General features: G+C 36.5%; 1 protein-coding gene across 1 annotated transcript; it reads right to left on the reverse strand.

Moving 5' to 3' along the window:
- Window positions 1–3,956: 3,956 nt before the first annotated feature.
- On the reverse strand, window positions 3,957–15,810 carry smtnl1 (smoothelin-like 1). Its single transcript, XM_055178585.2, has 5 exons — window positions 15,626–15,810; window positions 8,904–9,475; window positions 8,617–8,731; window positions 4,616–4,767; window positions 3,957–4,505 (listed from the first exon to the last, which is right to left on the reverse strand). The coding sequence occupies exons 1-5, from the start codon at window positions 15,689–15,691 to the stop codon at window positions 4,202–4,204; spliced, it is 1,209 nt and encodes a 402-aa protein (XP_055034560.2). The 5' UTR covers window positions 15,692–15,810; the 3' UTR covers window positions 3,957–4,201.
- Between the last annotated feature and the right edge of the window lie 687 nt (window positions 15,811–16,497).

Raw genomic sequence — 16,497 nt, forward strand, 5'->3', positions numbered from 1 at the left:
TCCACAGCTTTAAAGTTATCAAGGTCGAATTACTTGTGTGTGATTGTTATGCGCTCTTGTTTTCCTCCATGTTGCTAATGCTTAAGTAAACACCCGAACAAATATGTTGTGTAGCTATATGAAGTGATTTATGGCATGTAGCAGAGACCTCTGGGTGGTTTCATGTTCTTAGGCCATAAAACCAAAAATTGCTGGCACGGTTCATCGTGGCTTCTGTTATTGAAGTCACTCAGATAGAGAGAGACACATGACAAGCTCTTCACTTCAAGGTTGTTTTACAATTACACTTTACAAATTCATTTTTGTACAGACCTGTTAATGGACTGCAATGTGTCAGGCTTGTTTTATTTTTGCTATTATGGTATTATTGCAAAATCTTTATATAATGTAAAACTCCTGCTCTTGTATAAACTTATGGTAACACTTTACTTTAACTTTGCAGTACAAAGTAAATAACATAACTTCTTCCACCCTGAAGCTATTTTGGGGATTTTCGCCTGGATTTGGCCTACCCAATTTCAAAAGCTTCCCATACCCACATGCAGAGGTTTACATACAAATGTTTGGTATCATTTTACAGGAAACCCTTTGAAATTACATAAAACACTGTTGAAAGTGCTAAACATGGTTGTATGTGATGTCAGTCCTCTAATAAACACAAAAATAAATAGGCGCTTTTTGATGTTTTTTTTCTAAAGTTTTTATTTAAAAGTGTATAACTCTGGCCCTGAGTGCCTCAGCTCCCTGCAGACAGTTTTGTTTGATTCCAGCAATTACCAGCTTACAGAGGAAAAAATATTTTTTTCTCTATCATAATCTATGCAAAAGTTATTTTACTCCAACTGATGGGAGGAATAATACGCTTATGGAGTTAAATTTCTGCCAAAAAACATTTGAAGTGCTACCATAACCACATACAGTGGAATAAATGCAATTGCTTTATATCATTTTAAAGAAAACCCTTGGAAGTTACACAAAAAGCTGCTGTTTGTGACAAATAGTGTTATTTATGTTGTTTTTCATATGAGGAAACACCAAATTTTCTTTTTATATGTTGTAAATACTGCCTCTGATAGTGTATAACTCTGGTTCTGTGTGCTCTAGCAGACTGCAGACAGTTCTGGTTGTTACCAGCAGCAGACAGTAAACACCCAAAAAAAGAATGATCTCTTTAGCATGTCGCATTAAAAAGTTATTTTCATTTTACTGAAGTGTCCGAAAATAAATTTTTCATATAAATATTATTTTTTTGATTTGGACATATAATAAATAACAAGGGATTATTCATGCACACAACCTAAGAAAATGCTGTGAATGGACTCATTTTTTAGAGTAGGACCTAAGAGAAAAGATGGTGTATCATTTGTGGCTATATGTGCTATCTGAGGCAGTCCACACTCAATTTTCCCATATGTTTACAAAAGACGATTTTTTACCTTATTATTCATTCAACTATTGTTGGATATGTGTTAATAATAGAACAAAAATAACGCTGTAGCCTTATTCCTGAGAATGAGAGCTTTCATTTGATATAAGACTTGCCCATGTTTGTCATACTTGAAAAATATGAAATATGTGAATATTAAATCATATAAAAAATTATGGGGGGGGTGATAGTGTAAATTAAGTGTAAATAACTTTCTTACAGTAAAAGATTTCTCAAAGTGATGCATATCTGGAGAAAGTAGAGAGTCTAAGCTTTCAAACAGTATCTCATATGTGTTACTGGGTTCCATGATGGACCATTAAAGATTAAAAGAATATTTTATTTGAGTCAAAATACGAAATTTTGTACCCGGGACTGGGTCCCCAAAATAACCAACATAAACAACTGGTTTACATCAGAATAAGTTAAAGCACACTTTCGGTTGTGTACACTGTAAAAAAATCCATAGAAATTGCAGCTGGGTTGCCGGCAATCCACCGCAGATCCAAACCTATGTCATCCACTGGCAACATTTTGTTCAAAGCCAAATGAACATTAAACACTTACAAGTCTTTGTCCTTACAGAGCAAAACTAAAAAAACAGCATCAAGCAAAACGTTCTGGGAAACAAAATCTGAAGCAAAAAACAGAAAAAGGTTGATGATCATTTCTGGTTCCCAGAATGCATTGCATGATGCTGCCATTGTATAGTTTTACTCTGTAAAGACAAAGACCCGCCAATATTCAAAATGTATTTAACTTTGAACAAACTCCTGCCAGCAAATAACACAAATTCAAATCCACTGCAAATTACCGGCAACCCAGCTGCAATAACATTGTAATTTCTACGGATTTTTTTACAGTGTAGATGTATTATCGTTATGCTATGAACACAAATTTCATAAGCAACACAATGTTTCATCAAAGTAGAATATCACAATCCATCTCAATACAAACATATTGCATACCTACCTTACCGAAATAAACAGTGCAATGACCCTTTAAGACCCTTTGCTTCCTGCAGCTGTTTGCATCTAGTGGTAAGGCAGTAAAGTTGTCGATGTTAATTTGGGTTTTGGCTCTTTGCTGATCCAGGCAGTTTTTGCTGTTGTTGTTTTATAAAGATGTCTTTCGAGGTGAGCGCACGTGAACGCGCCGATGACGTATGTTGTCTGCGTGAACAAGCTGTGCGGTGGGCATTCACTGGCCCTGTCCCAAATGGCACACTCCGGACTTGTGGTCCTCCTCAGAGTCCACACTTTAATGACATCATAGAGTGCAGACTTTAGGGACCCTTGATGCGAGTCCATGTGGGTGCACTGGAGTCGTATTTTGGGACAGACTCAAGCGTCATGCCGGAAATAGTTAGAGAATTTGCCAATCAGTGTGAACTCCTCCCATCCGTCGTCTGATTGGTCTGATTGCTCTTTCGCAAGGACTTCTGGGTTGGTAAAGTCCGCGAAGCCTGCTGCAGTGCGGGCACATCACATCAAGGGGGCAAAGGAAGCGCTGATGAGGAAACTTCAAAGCATAAAAATGACAGATGGGACACCCTACGGACTCGTAGACTAAGCGAGCACACACAATTTAAGGCCACAAGACCGAAAATCCACTTGAAGTGCGCCATTTGGGACAGGGCCAAATTACGCTTATGGATGAGGGACAAAAAAGGCAACGTCCGTTCGGACCGAGATCTATGATTGGTTGAACATTTTTTGGTCCTACGCCTTTAACAGATGACATAAATTTCTACAAATACATGTTAACTTATAGTAATTGCTATCAGGATGTGAGGAGACTTTTAACCAGCATAACTAAAAATGTTTCTGGATCAAATGTGATACCCTGCCTTTAATTGTGCATTAACTAAAATTAACATATTTGATTTTAATAATGTATGAGTAAACGCTGAAATAAACATGAACTAAGATTAGTAAATGCTGTAAAAGCATTGTTCTTTTCATGTTAGATAATGCATTAACTAATTAACTTATTGTAAACCTTATGGTAAATTGTTACAAAATTCTTTCTTTTGTAGGGCCATTTCCATGTAAGACATGTCTAGTTTAATATGACACCTGTTCATATCATATATCATACATCATATCATCATTTCTTAAAGAAAAAGTATATACCATTTTATTAGATTATCTATGAGTACGAGAAATAATACTGCAGTGTATATTCTACTCTCTATACTATTTATTTAAAATTGTTCACATTTTCTGTGGTTTTGTTTCTTTGTCTCGAAAATATGAATTGTTAAAAAACCGCTATGTAAATAAACCTGACTCTTATAACCTGACTGTCATAGCTTGAAATATGAAACTGAAGTAAAAGCTCAGAAAGCTTTATACAGAATGAACCATTGTCATACTTTTTATACTATATAGGCCTATATATGAAAACTATAAATGTGCACTCACTCGCCATGGTTTGGTTTTTGGATCTCTGCCTATTCTTACAATGTTTAAAATTAATATTGTCATTATAGATTTATTGACACCTCCCAAAAGACATGTACAAGCCATGTGTTCGCAGTATTTATTTCATATAAGACGAATGAAAATCTGTATATTGTAAAAAAAGTGAAACCCAAACTATTCAGAATAAACTAAATTTTTCATTCACACTTCACAAATAAAAATCTCAATTCATATATTTACTAATATGTTAAGATCGTATAATAAATTATTTTGGACTAAATATATCCAAGATATTAAATTATCTTTTCTTATTTCCTTTTTCTCACAGTCATCAATTTTTCTCTTTCTTCTAAACCTCAGCATTTACATTTATTACATTTTCATTCTGATCCGTCTCCTTTTCTGTCTTCGTACTAGAATCAGATTGATTTTCCTCATGTTGTTCGCTCTCATCTTTCTCTTCATCTCCTTGTTCGTGAGCCACCTCTTGATCTTCTTTTTTCTTTTTCTCCTTCTCTTTTCTCTCTTTGTCTATTTTTGAGAGATGATGACAAAGGGACTGCACGTAGGTGAAAACACACATTGGGTCTGGGTGTTTACCCATTAGTAACATATCTGACACTTCCAGAAGGGGGCAGCAGTCAGCAAGAGACCTGGAGATCAGGGTGAGAGAGAGTTTTGCATTTGTTTATTTAGATAACTGTCATAATAAATCATTCAGAGAGAGAGAGAGAGAGAGAGAGAGATTGCAGTATGAACATACTCTGCTGTGCTGAATGCCAGGGTGAAGTTTTTCTCATGTTCACTAGCTTTAAGAGAGGAGAAGTCAAATGCGGTTGGAAAGAATCGATGAATGAGCGCACAGAATGCCAGGCCGTCACTCCAAGATGAAGAGAAGTTTTCTATGTTGACACCCTTTACAATGGAAAATGATAATTAGATAATTAAAGCAATAGTTCGGCCAAAAATAAAAAGGAGCCCCATGACTTACTCACCCTGAAGCCATCCGAGATACAGATATTTTTCAGACGAACACATTTTCAGTAGGACTGGAACGATTAACACGTCTCATACTAATAATGTTTGTCTGATATCGATTCTGAATCGTAAATGTGATATTATGAACAGCTCTTTCATGTAGCCTACAACAGCTCTTTGTTCAGTAGGAAGTCCATATCAATCTGAAATCACTGAGTTTGAGTCATTTATAACATGCATTTGGAAAAGCGACACTCATCAAACATAATCCTTATAAATATTCTTTATTATCATTAAAATACCTGAAAAGGTTAAACGAACAGCGATATAAATGTGCTTGAAGGCATTTCGTGAAGCTGCATGTTTAAACGGTGCTTCTTCTGCGGTGCATATTGAGTTTCTGCACGAGAGCGCCCTCTGGATTTTGGTTGCAGCGACCAGTGTTGGGGAAAGTTACTTTTAAAAAACGCATAGAGTGTGTTATTCTACATTAATATGTTCAGTTTAATGCAATACATTGTTTTTTTACATCTAATTAATTAAACTAAAAAGTAACTCGCATTACTTGTAACTCAAATATTAATGTGTTCATTTATAAAGTAATACATTAGTTTACTTGTTACTTCGAAAAAGTAATATTATTACCTAATGCACGTTATGCGTTACCCCCAACACTGGTAGCGACATTTTACAAGAAGTTATTGAGAAGCATAGCAAGCAGAATTGCACAATTTATAGTCCCAGCCTTAATTTATTAGTTATTTTAGAAAATTACTAGCTTCTGGCAAAATACACTACGCATGCACCAGATAGTAGCGTAGCATACGATACATGAGAAAAGACTCTCGCGAGTAGGGGTGAACTTAAGCGACTGTTTTAGTATGCTGTGTATGTTGCATATATTTCTAAGGTTGATTTATTTGATATACTGTTGAATAGTTTAATCTACATCAATGTGTCATTGGGACACAGTTAGAGTTTAGAGTAGAGAAAACTCGCCCAAGAGTGAGAATTTGCAAGCAGAAGGCAAGGTTAAGAAATTAGACAAACAATGAAACACCGCTACTCCAAAAGAGCTGAAAAAAGGAGTAAAAAAATGTGGCTTAGATCCCAAAAGTCACATTTTTCTACAAACTCCCACAGTCAATGCTGCTATGAGTCCCACAGAAGCTGTAGCTGAGGGAAATGATGACAATGTGCCGGTGAGTGGAGCCCGAGAACACGAATAGATGCAAACAGCACCCAGGGACATGTCAGGGGCTAATTCTAATCGGAAGTGATCTTTCCTATGCCCTATTCCCCTTGAGCTCCTGTGTAAACTCTTGAGGGAGTTGTGGATTTGTGTCTCAGCCTTGTGTGTGGCCGTTAAAAATACACTTGCCGGATAGAGCAATGAAAACAACTTAATTTTCTCCTTATCTGGAGCGACTGTTTGTGCAGCGTTCCCTTCCCAAAGTGCCATTCAAGGGCCCAAAAACGCCTTTTGGAATTCCTCCAGGGAGTTTTAATGAGTGATGATCCTGCTTTCTGGACGAAACGTGCTGTGATCTTTTAGTTTTATTTTAGTTTTTTTATTTGTAAATGTAATTGTATTAGATTTCAAATAAAAGTTCCAGGTTACAGATATTTTTAACATCCATTGTAATTATTTATAAATGTAGAAAACCTAAATAATAAAAAATATATGAAAAGCTTAGATGCAAAACTGAAAAAAGTGCGTCTTTTTAAAAACTTAGCCTTTTTATCAGACTCTTAATGGATTCTGACAACAAACCAGTATTTCTGAATGGCCTGATGGCGGGATTAAGTGGATTTGACGCGAAAGTACAGTATAGTGTCGAGAGCATTCACAATCATTATCATTATTTATTTATTTTTTGACTGAGGTGGCGTTTAGCAGCTTTTGCATGTGAACTTTTCATAAAAAAGTGTTTTGAGTAAAAATTTTGACTGTTGGGGCCCCTATACGTGGAATCGCTTAGGGCCCCCAAATCACTAAGTCGCCCCTGCTCACAAGAACCATGCAGTTTGAGTTGTTTTAGCTACAGATAATTCAATATCCTCTTGTCTTATATCGAAATCCTCCGGCATTTTCTTTAAAATACTCGTTTTAACTTTCACCGGCATTTTCTTTAAAATACTCGTTTTAACTTTCACCGGCATTCATCATTATGCCATTACATCAGCGTACCTATGGCAGTGTGCATTCCATATGATAAAACTCTCTGGTGAATGCAAAGGAGTCCAAGATGGCGTTGTTACCGGAAGCTAGTCATTTTCGTTTGTAAAGTTTTAAATATTGATATTTTTTCTTACAAAATCGCATCGATTACCCTCAGAATGCTTACATTCCCCTGAAGCCATTAAGTGAAGGATGGATGCAGATTCTTTGGACTTGAAGAAAGTAGACCCCATTTCTACGTGTTATAAAGATTAGAAAAGCTATGACATTTTCTAAAATAACTGAAAATGTGTTTGTCTAAAAAATGTATTTTGGATGGCTTCAGGGTGAGTAAATCATTTTCATTTTTGAACTATCACTTTAAATGCATAAGATTATTGTAAAGATAAGTATATAAGTGGTTTCAGGTCAGTTCTGTCTGGACATGAAATAAAAGCTTTTCAATATACCTTTGGAGAAACCTTAAAGGAACACTCCACTTTTTTTGAAAATATGCTCATTTTCCAGCAGTTAAACACGAGTTTACCGTTTTGGAATCCATTCAGCCGATCTCCGGGTCTAGCAGTACCACCCCCAGCATAGCTCAGCACAATTCATTGAATCTCATTGTGCAATGATTTTTCGCAGTGCCTGAAAATAGTCCCCAGCTATTTAAAGTTACCAAGGGGACAAAATCATTGATTATTACGCCAGAATGAGAGTATAGTTCTTAGCTATATCTGCCTAGAAAATCACAACTTTTAATTTTCCTTCGGTCTTAATACACGATGTAAATACAGAAGAGTCAAGTTTTAAATAGGAAAAATATTGAAACTCTTTGGTCATTTTTAAGCGTCATGCTAATGGTCTAATCAGATTCAATGGATTATGCTAAGCTATGCTAAAAGTGATACTGCCAGACCCGGAGATCAGCTGAATGGATTTCAAAACGATAAAAATCAAATGTTTAACTCTAGGAGAGCTGGAAAATAGGGCCTATTTTCAAAAAAGCGGAGTGTCCTGTTAAGAAAAAAACACTTTTGGCTTTTAAGGGCTTAAAAAAAGTTACATCCAGCTAAAGTTTTTGGTGTTTCATAAGTTCTTCAGATCAGTGTTCACTCTTGAAAATAAAGGGGCATAGAAGACAGTTTTTGGCTAAATGGTTCTATAAAGAACCTTTTACATCTAAAGAACATTTCTGTTTCTGTAACCACAGCATTTGCACCCTTAGTATTCTCAAATGCACCCCATGCATACCCTCTTTCTGACAGTGTAATAGATGGTTTTTAATGTATTAGAGAAAGGGAGTTCTCTAATGCAGTGGTTCTCAAACTTTTTTGGCTGAAGTACCCCTTTTTATGATTTTTTCAAGCCGAGTACCCCTTAACCGGACAACAACATTTAGCTTTAAAATACAGTGAAATGAGAGTGATATATATATCCGTGTATCTCCGTAACTCGTTGCTAAAGCTGCTGAACTGAAATCTTAGCGCATGTGCCAGACAAGATCAACAGGTTGAACTCGCACATGCATTTGTACAATGTGCTTTAAATTTATGATTTTTAAATGCATATTTGTGTAGTCCTAATGTCATATAAGAAAATCCTAACCAATCTTTGCTTACCTCATATGCCTGTGTTTTGTTTATGCACCACTGGAGAATTTTCTGTTTAATTGATGCTCCGCCGGCCATGCCTATAGACGTCCGCTGAACTTTAAAGTTTCGAACTCCTGGGGTCCTACAACATACAGTATTCACACATATGCTATTGTAAGTCAACGTAGTCTGTTGCTATACCATGTTTATGATTGTAATAATAATCCCGTTTGAATGAATAAAATAATGTAGTTGATCAAAACTTGTAAGCACGTGATGTTTTTTGACAATGAATGCTTATGATGAAGACTTACTGCTCCTTCTGAAACTTAGCCATGGCATCTCTTCTGGCAGAGGGGCGCGCCCCACGTGCACATACTGAAGACTTTGTTGGAGCTCTAAGGGCAGAAGTAGTTGCGCTTTTCCTTCCAGTATTGTTTTGTTTGTCCTGGACATGATCTTTATTTTGTTTCATCTCTTTTGTATCTGTGACCTCCTCTGTCTTTTTAGTTTGACCTACAGAGTCATTTGCCCTCTCGTCTCCTTTGTTCTTCTCCTCAAGTTTTCCTTCCTCCTCAGCTTTATTGATATCATTTACTTTTGCGAGAGACTCACTGTTACTCTCATTTCCTTCCTCATTAACTCTCGCCTCCTTGTTTGGTTCTTTAACTGTATCTTCTGTGACCTCCTCATTTTTTTTCGTCACTTCTGTCTCTTTCTCCCTCACTGTGTTGACATTCTCTGTGACTCCGCCCACTTGCTCACATGCTTCACTCTCATTGGCTTTAGCTTTTGTCTTCTCCTCATCTTCTTTGTTTTCCTCATTAGCTCCGCCCCCTGTAGAGACAGCTGCGGTACATTTTGTCTCCTGGGGCTCAATGGAGTCCTAAGAAGGGCCCAGTCCAAAAATGGTTACAGTAAAACAGAACAAGACTCTCATGTATTTATAATACAGATGATTTAGTGTGCAATTAAATGAGGCAGTTAAGCTTAAAGTGTTTCTTCAGATTGTGATGGCTGAAGTTTAGAAAGTCACCCTGTACACCCTGCTGTGATGACCTCACTGTGTGTCACTAGTGCAATATATTACAATTGTTATGATACTGTAATGATGAGTAACTTGGTTATCATCTAAACCAGGATTCCTCAAATCTTACCCTGGAGGGCCGGAGCACTACAGAGATTAGGTCCAACACTAATCAAACTAACCCACCTGTGATTTTCTAGTGATCATAAAGACCTTAATTAGCTTGCTCAAGTGTGTTTGATCAGGGTTGGCGCTATACTCTGCAGTGCTCCGGCCCTCCAGGGAAAGATTTGAGGAACCCTGATCTAAACTAAATAACAGTAAATACGTTTATGTCTATAATTTATTTTATTTATCTGGGTGAATATAAAAAGGCATAGATTTGAAAGATCTTTGTTTTATTATAATCTAAATTGTGCAATGCTTGATCAAATCCCTATAGCCCATAATTGTGTTAAAAATTTTGAAAAACTAAATCAATATAGCTTTCTAATTTTGTGAATTTGAGATTCCCCTAGTAATTGTAAAAGCCAAACTGATGCAGACTGTTGTCATAAAATTTTGTGTCTAGACAGACAACTTTTTGTAAAAGTTTAACATTTTATTCTGAAGGATAAACCAGCTGTTTTCGATTTCATGCAGTGCTGCGCAGACAGATCACCGAATGACATCAAAGCAACCAGGACCATTGCGAGACTAGCCGAGTTAAGACTGCAAGATTTCAACCCATTCTCACTCCCCAAGGCGTCAAAATCTGAAGCATGTTCAAACGCCTTCAGCATCAGTATAAAGACGCGAAGGGTGCCCCTATGCGTCACTATATCGACGAAATGGGAACTCCGTTGCTTTCATGCTAATCCCTCAGCGTTGGATATAGACGAAAGGGAATCCCGGAAGGTGATGCCGTCACGTTATGCGACGATTGGCAGGATCATGCCGTTTCTGGACGGTAACTACTCAATTTTTGTTCCAATTTTTTACCATTGTTGCTTGGGGTTGGGGTTAGAACTACTTTCTGTTGCATAAAATTACATCCTAACCCAAACATCAACTCTAACCCTAACCCCAAGCGAAAATGGTTTAAAAATCAGAAGACAAAAAGTAAAAACCAATACAGACATCCTAACCCGAACCCGAACTCTAACCCCAAGCAACAGTGGCTTAAAAATCAGAAGACAAAAAGTATAAACAAACTGACACCCAAACCCCAAGTCTAACCCCAAGCGACAATGGTTTAAAAATTGGGAAAAAATTGAGTAGTTACCGTCCAGAAGCGTCATGATCTTGCCGATCGTCGCATAACGTGACGGCATCACCTTCCGGGATTCCCTTTCGTCTATATCCGACGCTGAGGGATTAGCATGAAAGCAACGGAGTTCCCATTTCGTTGATATAGTGACGCATAGGGGCACCCTTCGTGTCTTTATACTGACGCTGAAGGCGTTTGAACATGCTTCAGATTTTGACGCCTTGGGAAGTGAGAATGTGTTGAAGATTTTAGCCCTGATTTTGAACCCACGACAGGTTTTAAGAAATCACAGACAAATGGCAAAAATCACAAACAAATCAGTGCTCGCTCATGCGAGTGAAAATCAAACAGTGTAAACTATCAAAGACGCAATCTAAGAGAATCGCAGACGAGTCGCCGATGCCTACACTGTTAGACTTTTTATTGTATATATATATATATATATATATATATGCGGTAACTCACTGTTTTTTTTACAGTATGATGCCCTTACCGCAGTTCCATTTTACAGTATAATACCCTTACTGTAACTTAGTTTTAAAAAATACATTGCCTTAAAGGAGAATCAAAACTGGGTCGCCCATGTCGTAGGTCCGTAACACTACCACAGTGCCACAGAGTCACTTAATAAAAGTTACTTGCTACACTCCCCAAGTGGCCTCCAGCAAAATTCACGTAAAAAAGCTTATCCTCTCCTCCTCTAGTTCACGCCAGCGAGTGAACACTGGCCCAATATTGATCCTCATCCTTCCTTTTATTCTGTCAGTCTCCTGTTTTCTCTTTCTGGTCTCCTCCGACAAAACCTTTGGGTTCTGCTTCGGCCATGACAAAAACATCAGGAAAATAAATAGTTGCGCTCTCACGTCTGAATTTGAGGGAGTGGAGGAAGTGACATATGCCGTAAGCCAGTCGAATTTTTTAGTTCTTTTTGTGCTCGGGTTACTACCCGAAACCACAAGTTTATAAGTACGAGTAAAAGCGATACAGACCTTGTCAGGCTATGGTAGACATGTCATTTAACCTATTTTAAGTTGATGAACCATCACAAGGGTCTTGAAAATATATTATGAAGGTTTAAAAACTACAGTGTGTCACTTTAACATCCGTCACATTGATCACATTGACATTGGCGCACAAGCTTTTCAAGACTGTTAGCTAATATGAAAAGCAAAGCAGCTTGTTTTCATTTAAATTCAGCAAGAAACACTCCGAGGAGCGAAATCTTGGCCCCACTAGTGTTTTGAAGTCTTGAGGTCAGAGTTCAAATCTGACGGTCAAGCATTTATCCATAATCCCTTTCTTGTTTCTATCTACAATTCTCAATAAATTATCTACACTGCTGAAAAACAATTCACATTTTGAAATTTGCTTCACTACTAAAAGCATAACAAATAAAATGTATTTCATTTCATAGAGATATTGTATTTTTCCATTTTATATGCTTCTATAACACTGTTTTATTCAAACACAGTAGCACTACTGCTGTTGTTTTACAGCAGTCTACCGCAAATTCAAAAAATACAGCAAATCACTGTAAATTAAATGTTAATACCCATAATGCAATGCATATTACAGTAATGAACTGGAAAAGAAAATGATGGTATTTTACTGGGCATTTTGTGGTAACTAACTGTAGAAATTACAGTTAAGTCTAACAGTGTATGGCATGCTAGATATCTGGACCTGTTGGCAATTCAAAATCATGCTGTGTGAAATGTGTTCTGACTGAAAATAACACCGGCCTACACCTACCCTGTAAAAAAAATTCTGGAAAAATATCATAAAATAAGAGGCACAATAAATTACAGAAATTTTCTGTAATACAAAAATACAGCTTTTTTCTGTAATTTAGAGAGCAACATATAAAGCAGTTGTAAGTTAGGCGAGGAGTCTCCCCAACCATTTCCTCTTTCATAAATCTTCTTTTCTTTTTTTTGCAAATGAGCGCACATGCAATTTGTATTGGAAGCTTTTTGCGGGCTACCATTTTTAATAATAATCCCAGTCTCGCGTGACCTCCTTGTCACTTCTTACATGTGTTTGGTTGTGACAAAGTTGTCTGCGATTTCCTACACTAAAAATTCAGTAGAAATTACAGTGTTATTGCAGCTGGGTTGCCGGTAACTCACCGTAGATTTAAATTTATGTTATTTACTGGCAACATTCTGTTCAAAGCCAAATGAACACCAAACACTCACAAGTCTTTGTCTTTACAGAGCAAAACTAAAAAAACAGCATCAAGCAAAACATTCTGGGAAACAAAATCTGAAGCAAAAAACAGAAAAAGGTTGATGATGATTTCCCAGAATGCTTTGCATGAGGCTGTTATTGTATGGTTTTGTTCTGTAAAGATAAAGACTTGTTAATGTTTAACATTTATTTAACTTTGAACAAACTCTTGCCAGTAAATAACATAAATTTAAATCTACGGTAAATTACCGGCAACCCAGCTGCAATAACATTGTAATTTCTAAGGAATTTTTTACAGTGTATGGTAAAGTCATGCAATGTGAAACCCCCTGTCGCCGATCCATCGTGCAGTGTCAACACAGCAGTGACTGAACACTATCCAAGATAGCATTTTAGTGTAAAAAGATTTGTGACCCGACTACTAAAATGGTGCAGTCTGAACTCGTCATTATTCGTTCTAGTGGAACTCTCACGTCATTTGCCGATCTGTCTCCGCTGCGTCGCATGAAGTCAATCACTTATGCACAGTTTTTTTCCAATACCCTGAATGCATACCTATTTTTTTTATTCTCTCTTTTATTTTTTATGTCATAAGTACACGGATTGAACAATCAATTTAAAATGATGTAAAAAATCTAATCGCATTAGTGCCCTCTCATTGTACACACAGTGCGAACAGCCGTACATCTGCGGGCGCCACTGCTGAGATACATATTATTCAATAAGAAAATGTTTAAATTCACAATAAGTATCATCAGTAAGTGTATGTCTTTTGAGCAGGACTGAGAAATCTTATTACATCCTGTAGAACGTCTTACATCTTTGCTCAAGGGAGAGATCTATAGAGGATTATGATATGCATACCAAATTAGGTCATTTCTAGCAGTTTTTATGTACTGTATTTCCCTGGTGGACAAAAGTGTCAGTAGTCTCGTCTTTGATCGATGTGTTGATACAAAGGCACTCTATCATGTAAGCTTTGCAGATAGAAAGTTTATATTAGGTATGACATGTAATTAAAAGCCTAATTCTTTTATAATATTTATTTATTTTTCATTCTTAATAAATCTTATAGTATAAGTTTTTTCTATTGGATCACCCAAGTCTGCCCAGCGACAACCAACGGCTTCCTTTAACCTTTATTACAATAATTATTACAATTATTACATTTTTTATAATACAGTACACAAAATAGTATATCTTTTATAAGATCAGCCATGTCTGACTCTCTTTCAAGGGTTTTTTTTCTCCCAAGGACTTTTTCCCCACATGGTTTTCTCCTAGGAGTTTTTTCAACCCCTTGAGAGTCAGCTGACATTTACTTAATTTAGAACTATACTTTACATTATAAATACGTTACATTATTACTACGGATTAATTTTAGCCGTTGTACTTTGCTACTTTGTTGTCCTATGATTTTTCTGTTTTGTCTTGTTTTTATTAATGTAAGCTGCCTTGGAACAATTAAACAATTGTAAAAAGCGAGCGCTATATAAATGAAATTGAATTGAATTTTTAGAAAATATATACTCAGTGCCCCTAAACATACAATAGAGTATAAACACTTGTTAATCAATTATCTTCAATCAGTGATTTTCCACTAGCAGGTTGCAACCCAATGGTGCGACTGTTCTTCATTTAAGACAATTTAACATCCTGTATATCTTCTTTCCTATGACACACGTCTATATTTGCTTCTCTCGTCCCAAGACTCTTGTGTAACATTCTCCATTTAAGATCTGAGATCACTTTAGGGTTCATTTCTCAGTGTGATCAGTTTTGCTTTTGAGGAGCTGTTGTCACATGAGGTCATGATTTACCCGTTGTAAAAAGAGCCGCGGCATTCCATTATATGTACAGGTGCATGTGTGTATATGTGTGTGCCTGGTAACGATCACGTTGTGGGGACCAAATGTCCCTACAAAGATAGCAATACCACCAAATTTCTGACCTTGTGGGACATTTTGAGGTCCCCAAGAGGAAACAAGCTTATACATTAAACAGAATGATGTTTATTGAAAATCTGAGGCAGGAGAAAGTTTTCTGGGAAGGTTGGGGTTAGGGGAATAGAATATACAGTTTATACATTATAAAAACCATTACGTCTATGGATATAAAACATGGAAACCATAATGTGTGTGTGTGTCACTGGTCCATGATTCTGTAACAGAATCTATAATATTTATGTCCCTGTAAATGACTCCGTTTAGGTGGACATAAAATGTGCATGCATGCGTGCGTGAGCATTAGTAAATATGTTTCAATTGAATTGCCATATGTGAACTGAACTGGAATTAACACCAATGAGCCATTTGGGAATCCGATTTCAACCCAGACAATTATCATATCATTTTCTATAGCATGTGCCATCTAAAAGGCAACACACACTTAAAATGCAAGTGAAGTGCTTATCTGTGCCTTTGTGTGTGTGAGAGAGAAAAACTGTTAATATGCAGTTCATACACTTTCCTGCCAAAATAACAAATACTATAAATAGAACCGAAAAACGAGTAGAAAAGATCAATGTGAGAATCACTTGCAACTACATGTTATTAAACAGTAATATTTACCTGGTCATGTACGTCCTGTGTGTCCTCTTTATCTTTGGCCACTGTGATATTCTCCGAATCCTCCATTTGTTCGAGGTCGTCTGAGCAAACTGAATGAATCTCCGGTCAAACTACTCACTGAACTATAAGGCACTTCAGAAAGACCCCTGTCTGGTTCCTCCTTCCTCTCTATCCTCTGTGTCTGTCCTTCTGACCTTTAAAACAACACATGCTCCAAAAATAGTGTTTCCCACTGAACAGCTGTTATTGCTGGAAACCAGTACACAACATTACATGGCACATATAGTACAAAATAAAAATAAACAGCTTTGACACACATCCAATAAGACTTAAGAGTCCAATAAGAGTTATTCATCACATAAGTGATTTATTAGATAATATTACACAGGTTCATAAATATTTATGGCTATTCTAGAAATTAATATACAGTATGGCTATAAACAGGAAACCTAATGTTGAGTTTGAGTTTATTTATTTAGGAAATGGGACAACACACATTAATAACCACGCAATAGGAGCATAAAAATATGCCAAATTTAGCCATGACTAATTTTAATTTGAAAAATGTTGTTTTTAGATATAAAGCACAAACATGATTTCCAAAATATTTAACCCTTTTTACTAGTAAGGAACTGCTAAAATATTCTCCCGTCTTTTGTTTTTGCATTATAACATCATCAATCTATACAAATGTACATTTACTATACAAATGGGAAGACACATTTTTATATACAGCTCTGAGGTCCACATCGTCCTGAAGGATTTTTATGAAGCACACTTAAGGACCTTAATAATCTTGACATCTTATTTTTTTTTAAACAAAACTTAAAATAAACCTCTTTGTTTTGTAGTTCTATAATTTTAAAGGCAGT

The sequence above is a fragment of the Misgurnus anguillicaudatus genome, chromosome 16 (genome assembly GCF_027580225.2).
Source record: "Misgurnus anguillicaudatus chromosome 16, ASM2758022v2, whole genome shotgun sequence".
Lineage (NCBI taxonomy): Eukaryota > Metazoa > Chordata > Actinopteri > Cypriniformes > Cobitidae > Misgurnus > Misgurnus anguillicaudatus.

Excerpts from the sequence above, each read along its gene's own strand:
- smtnl1 (XM_055178585.2), bottom strand. The coding sequence starts at position 15,691 with ATGGAGGATTCGGAGAATATCACAGTGGCCAAAGATAAAGAGGACACA. Across the intron at positions 8,732-8,903 it reads GCTAAGTTTCAGAAGGAGCA|GACCCCAGGAGTTCGAAACT; the intron begins GTAAGTCTTCAT and ends TGTATGTTGTAG. Across the intron at positions 4,506-4,615 it reads CTGGCATTCAGCACAGCAGA|GTCTCTTGCTGACTGCTGCC; the intron begins GTATGTTCATAC and ends CCTGATCTCCAG.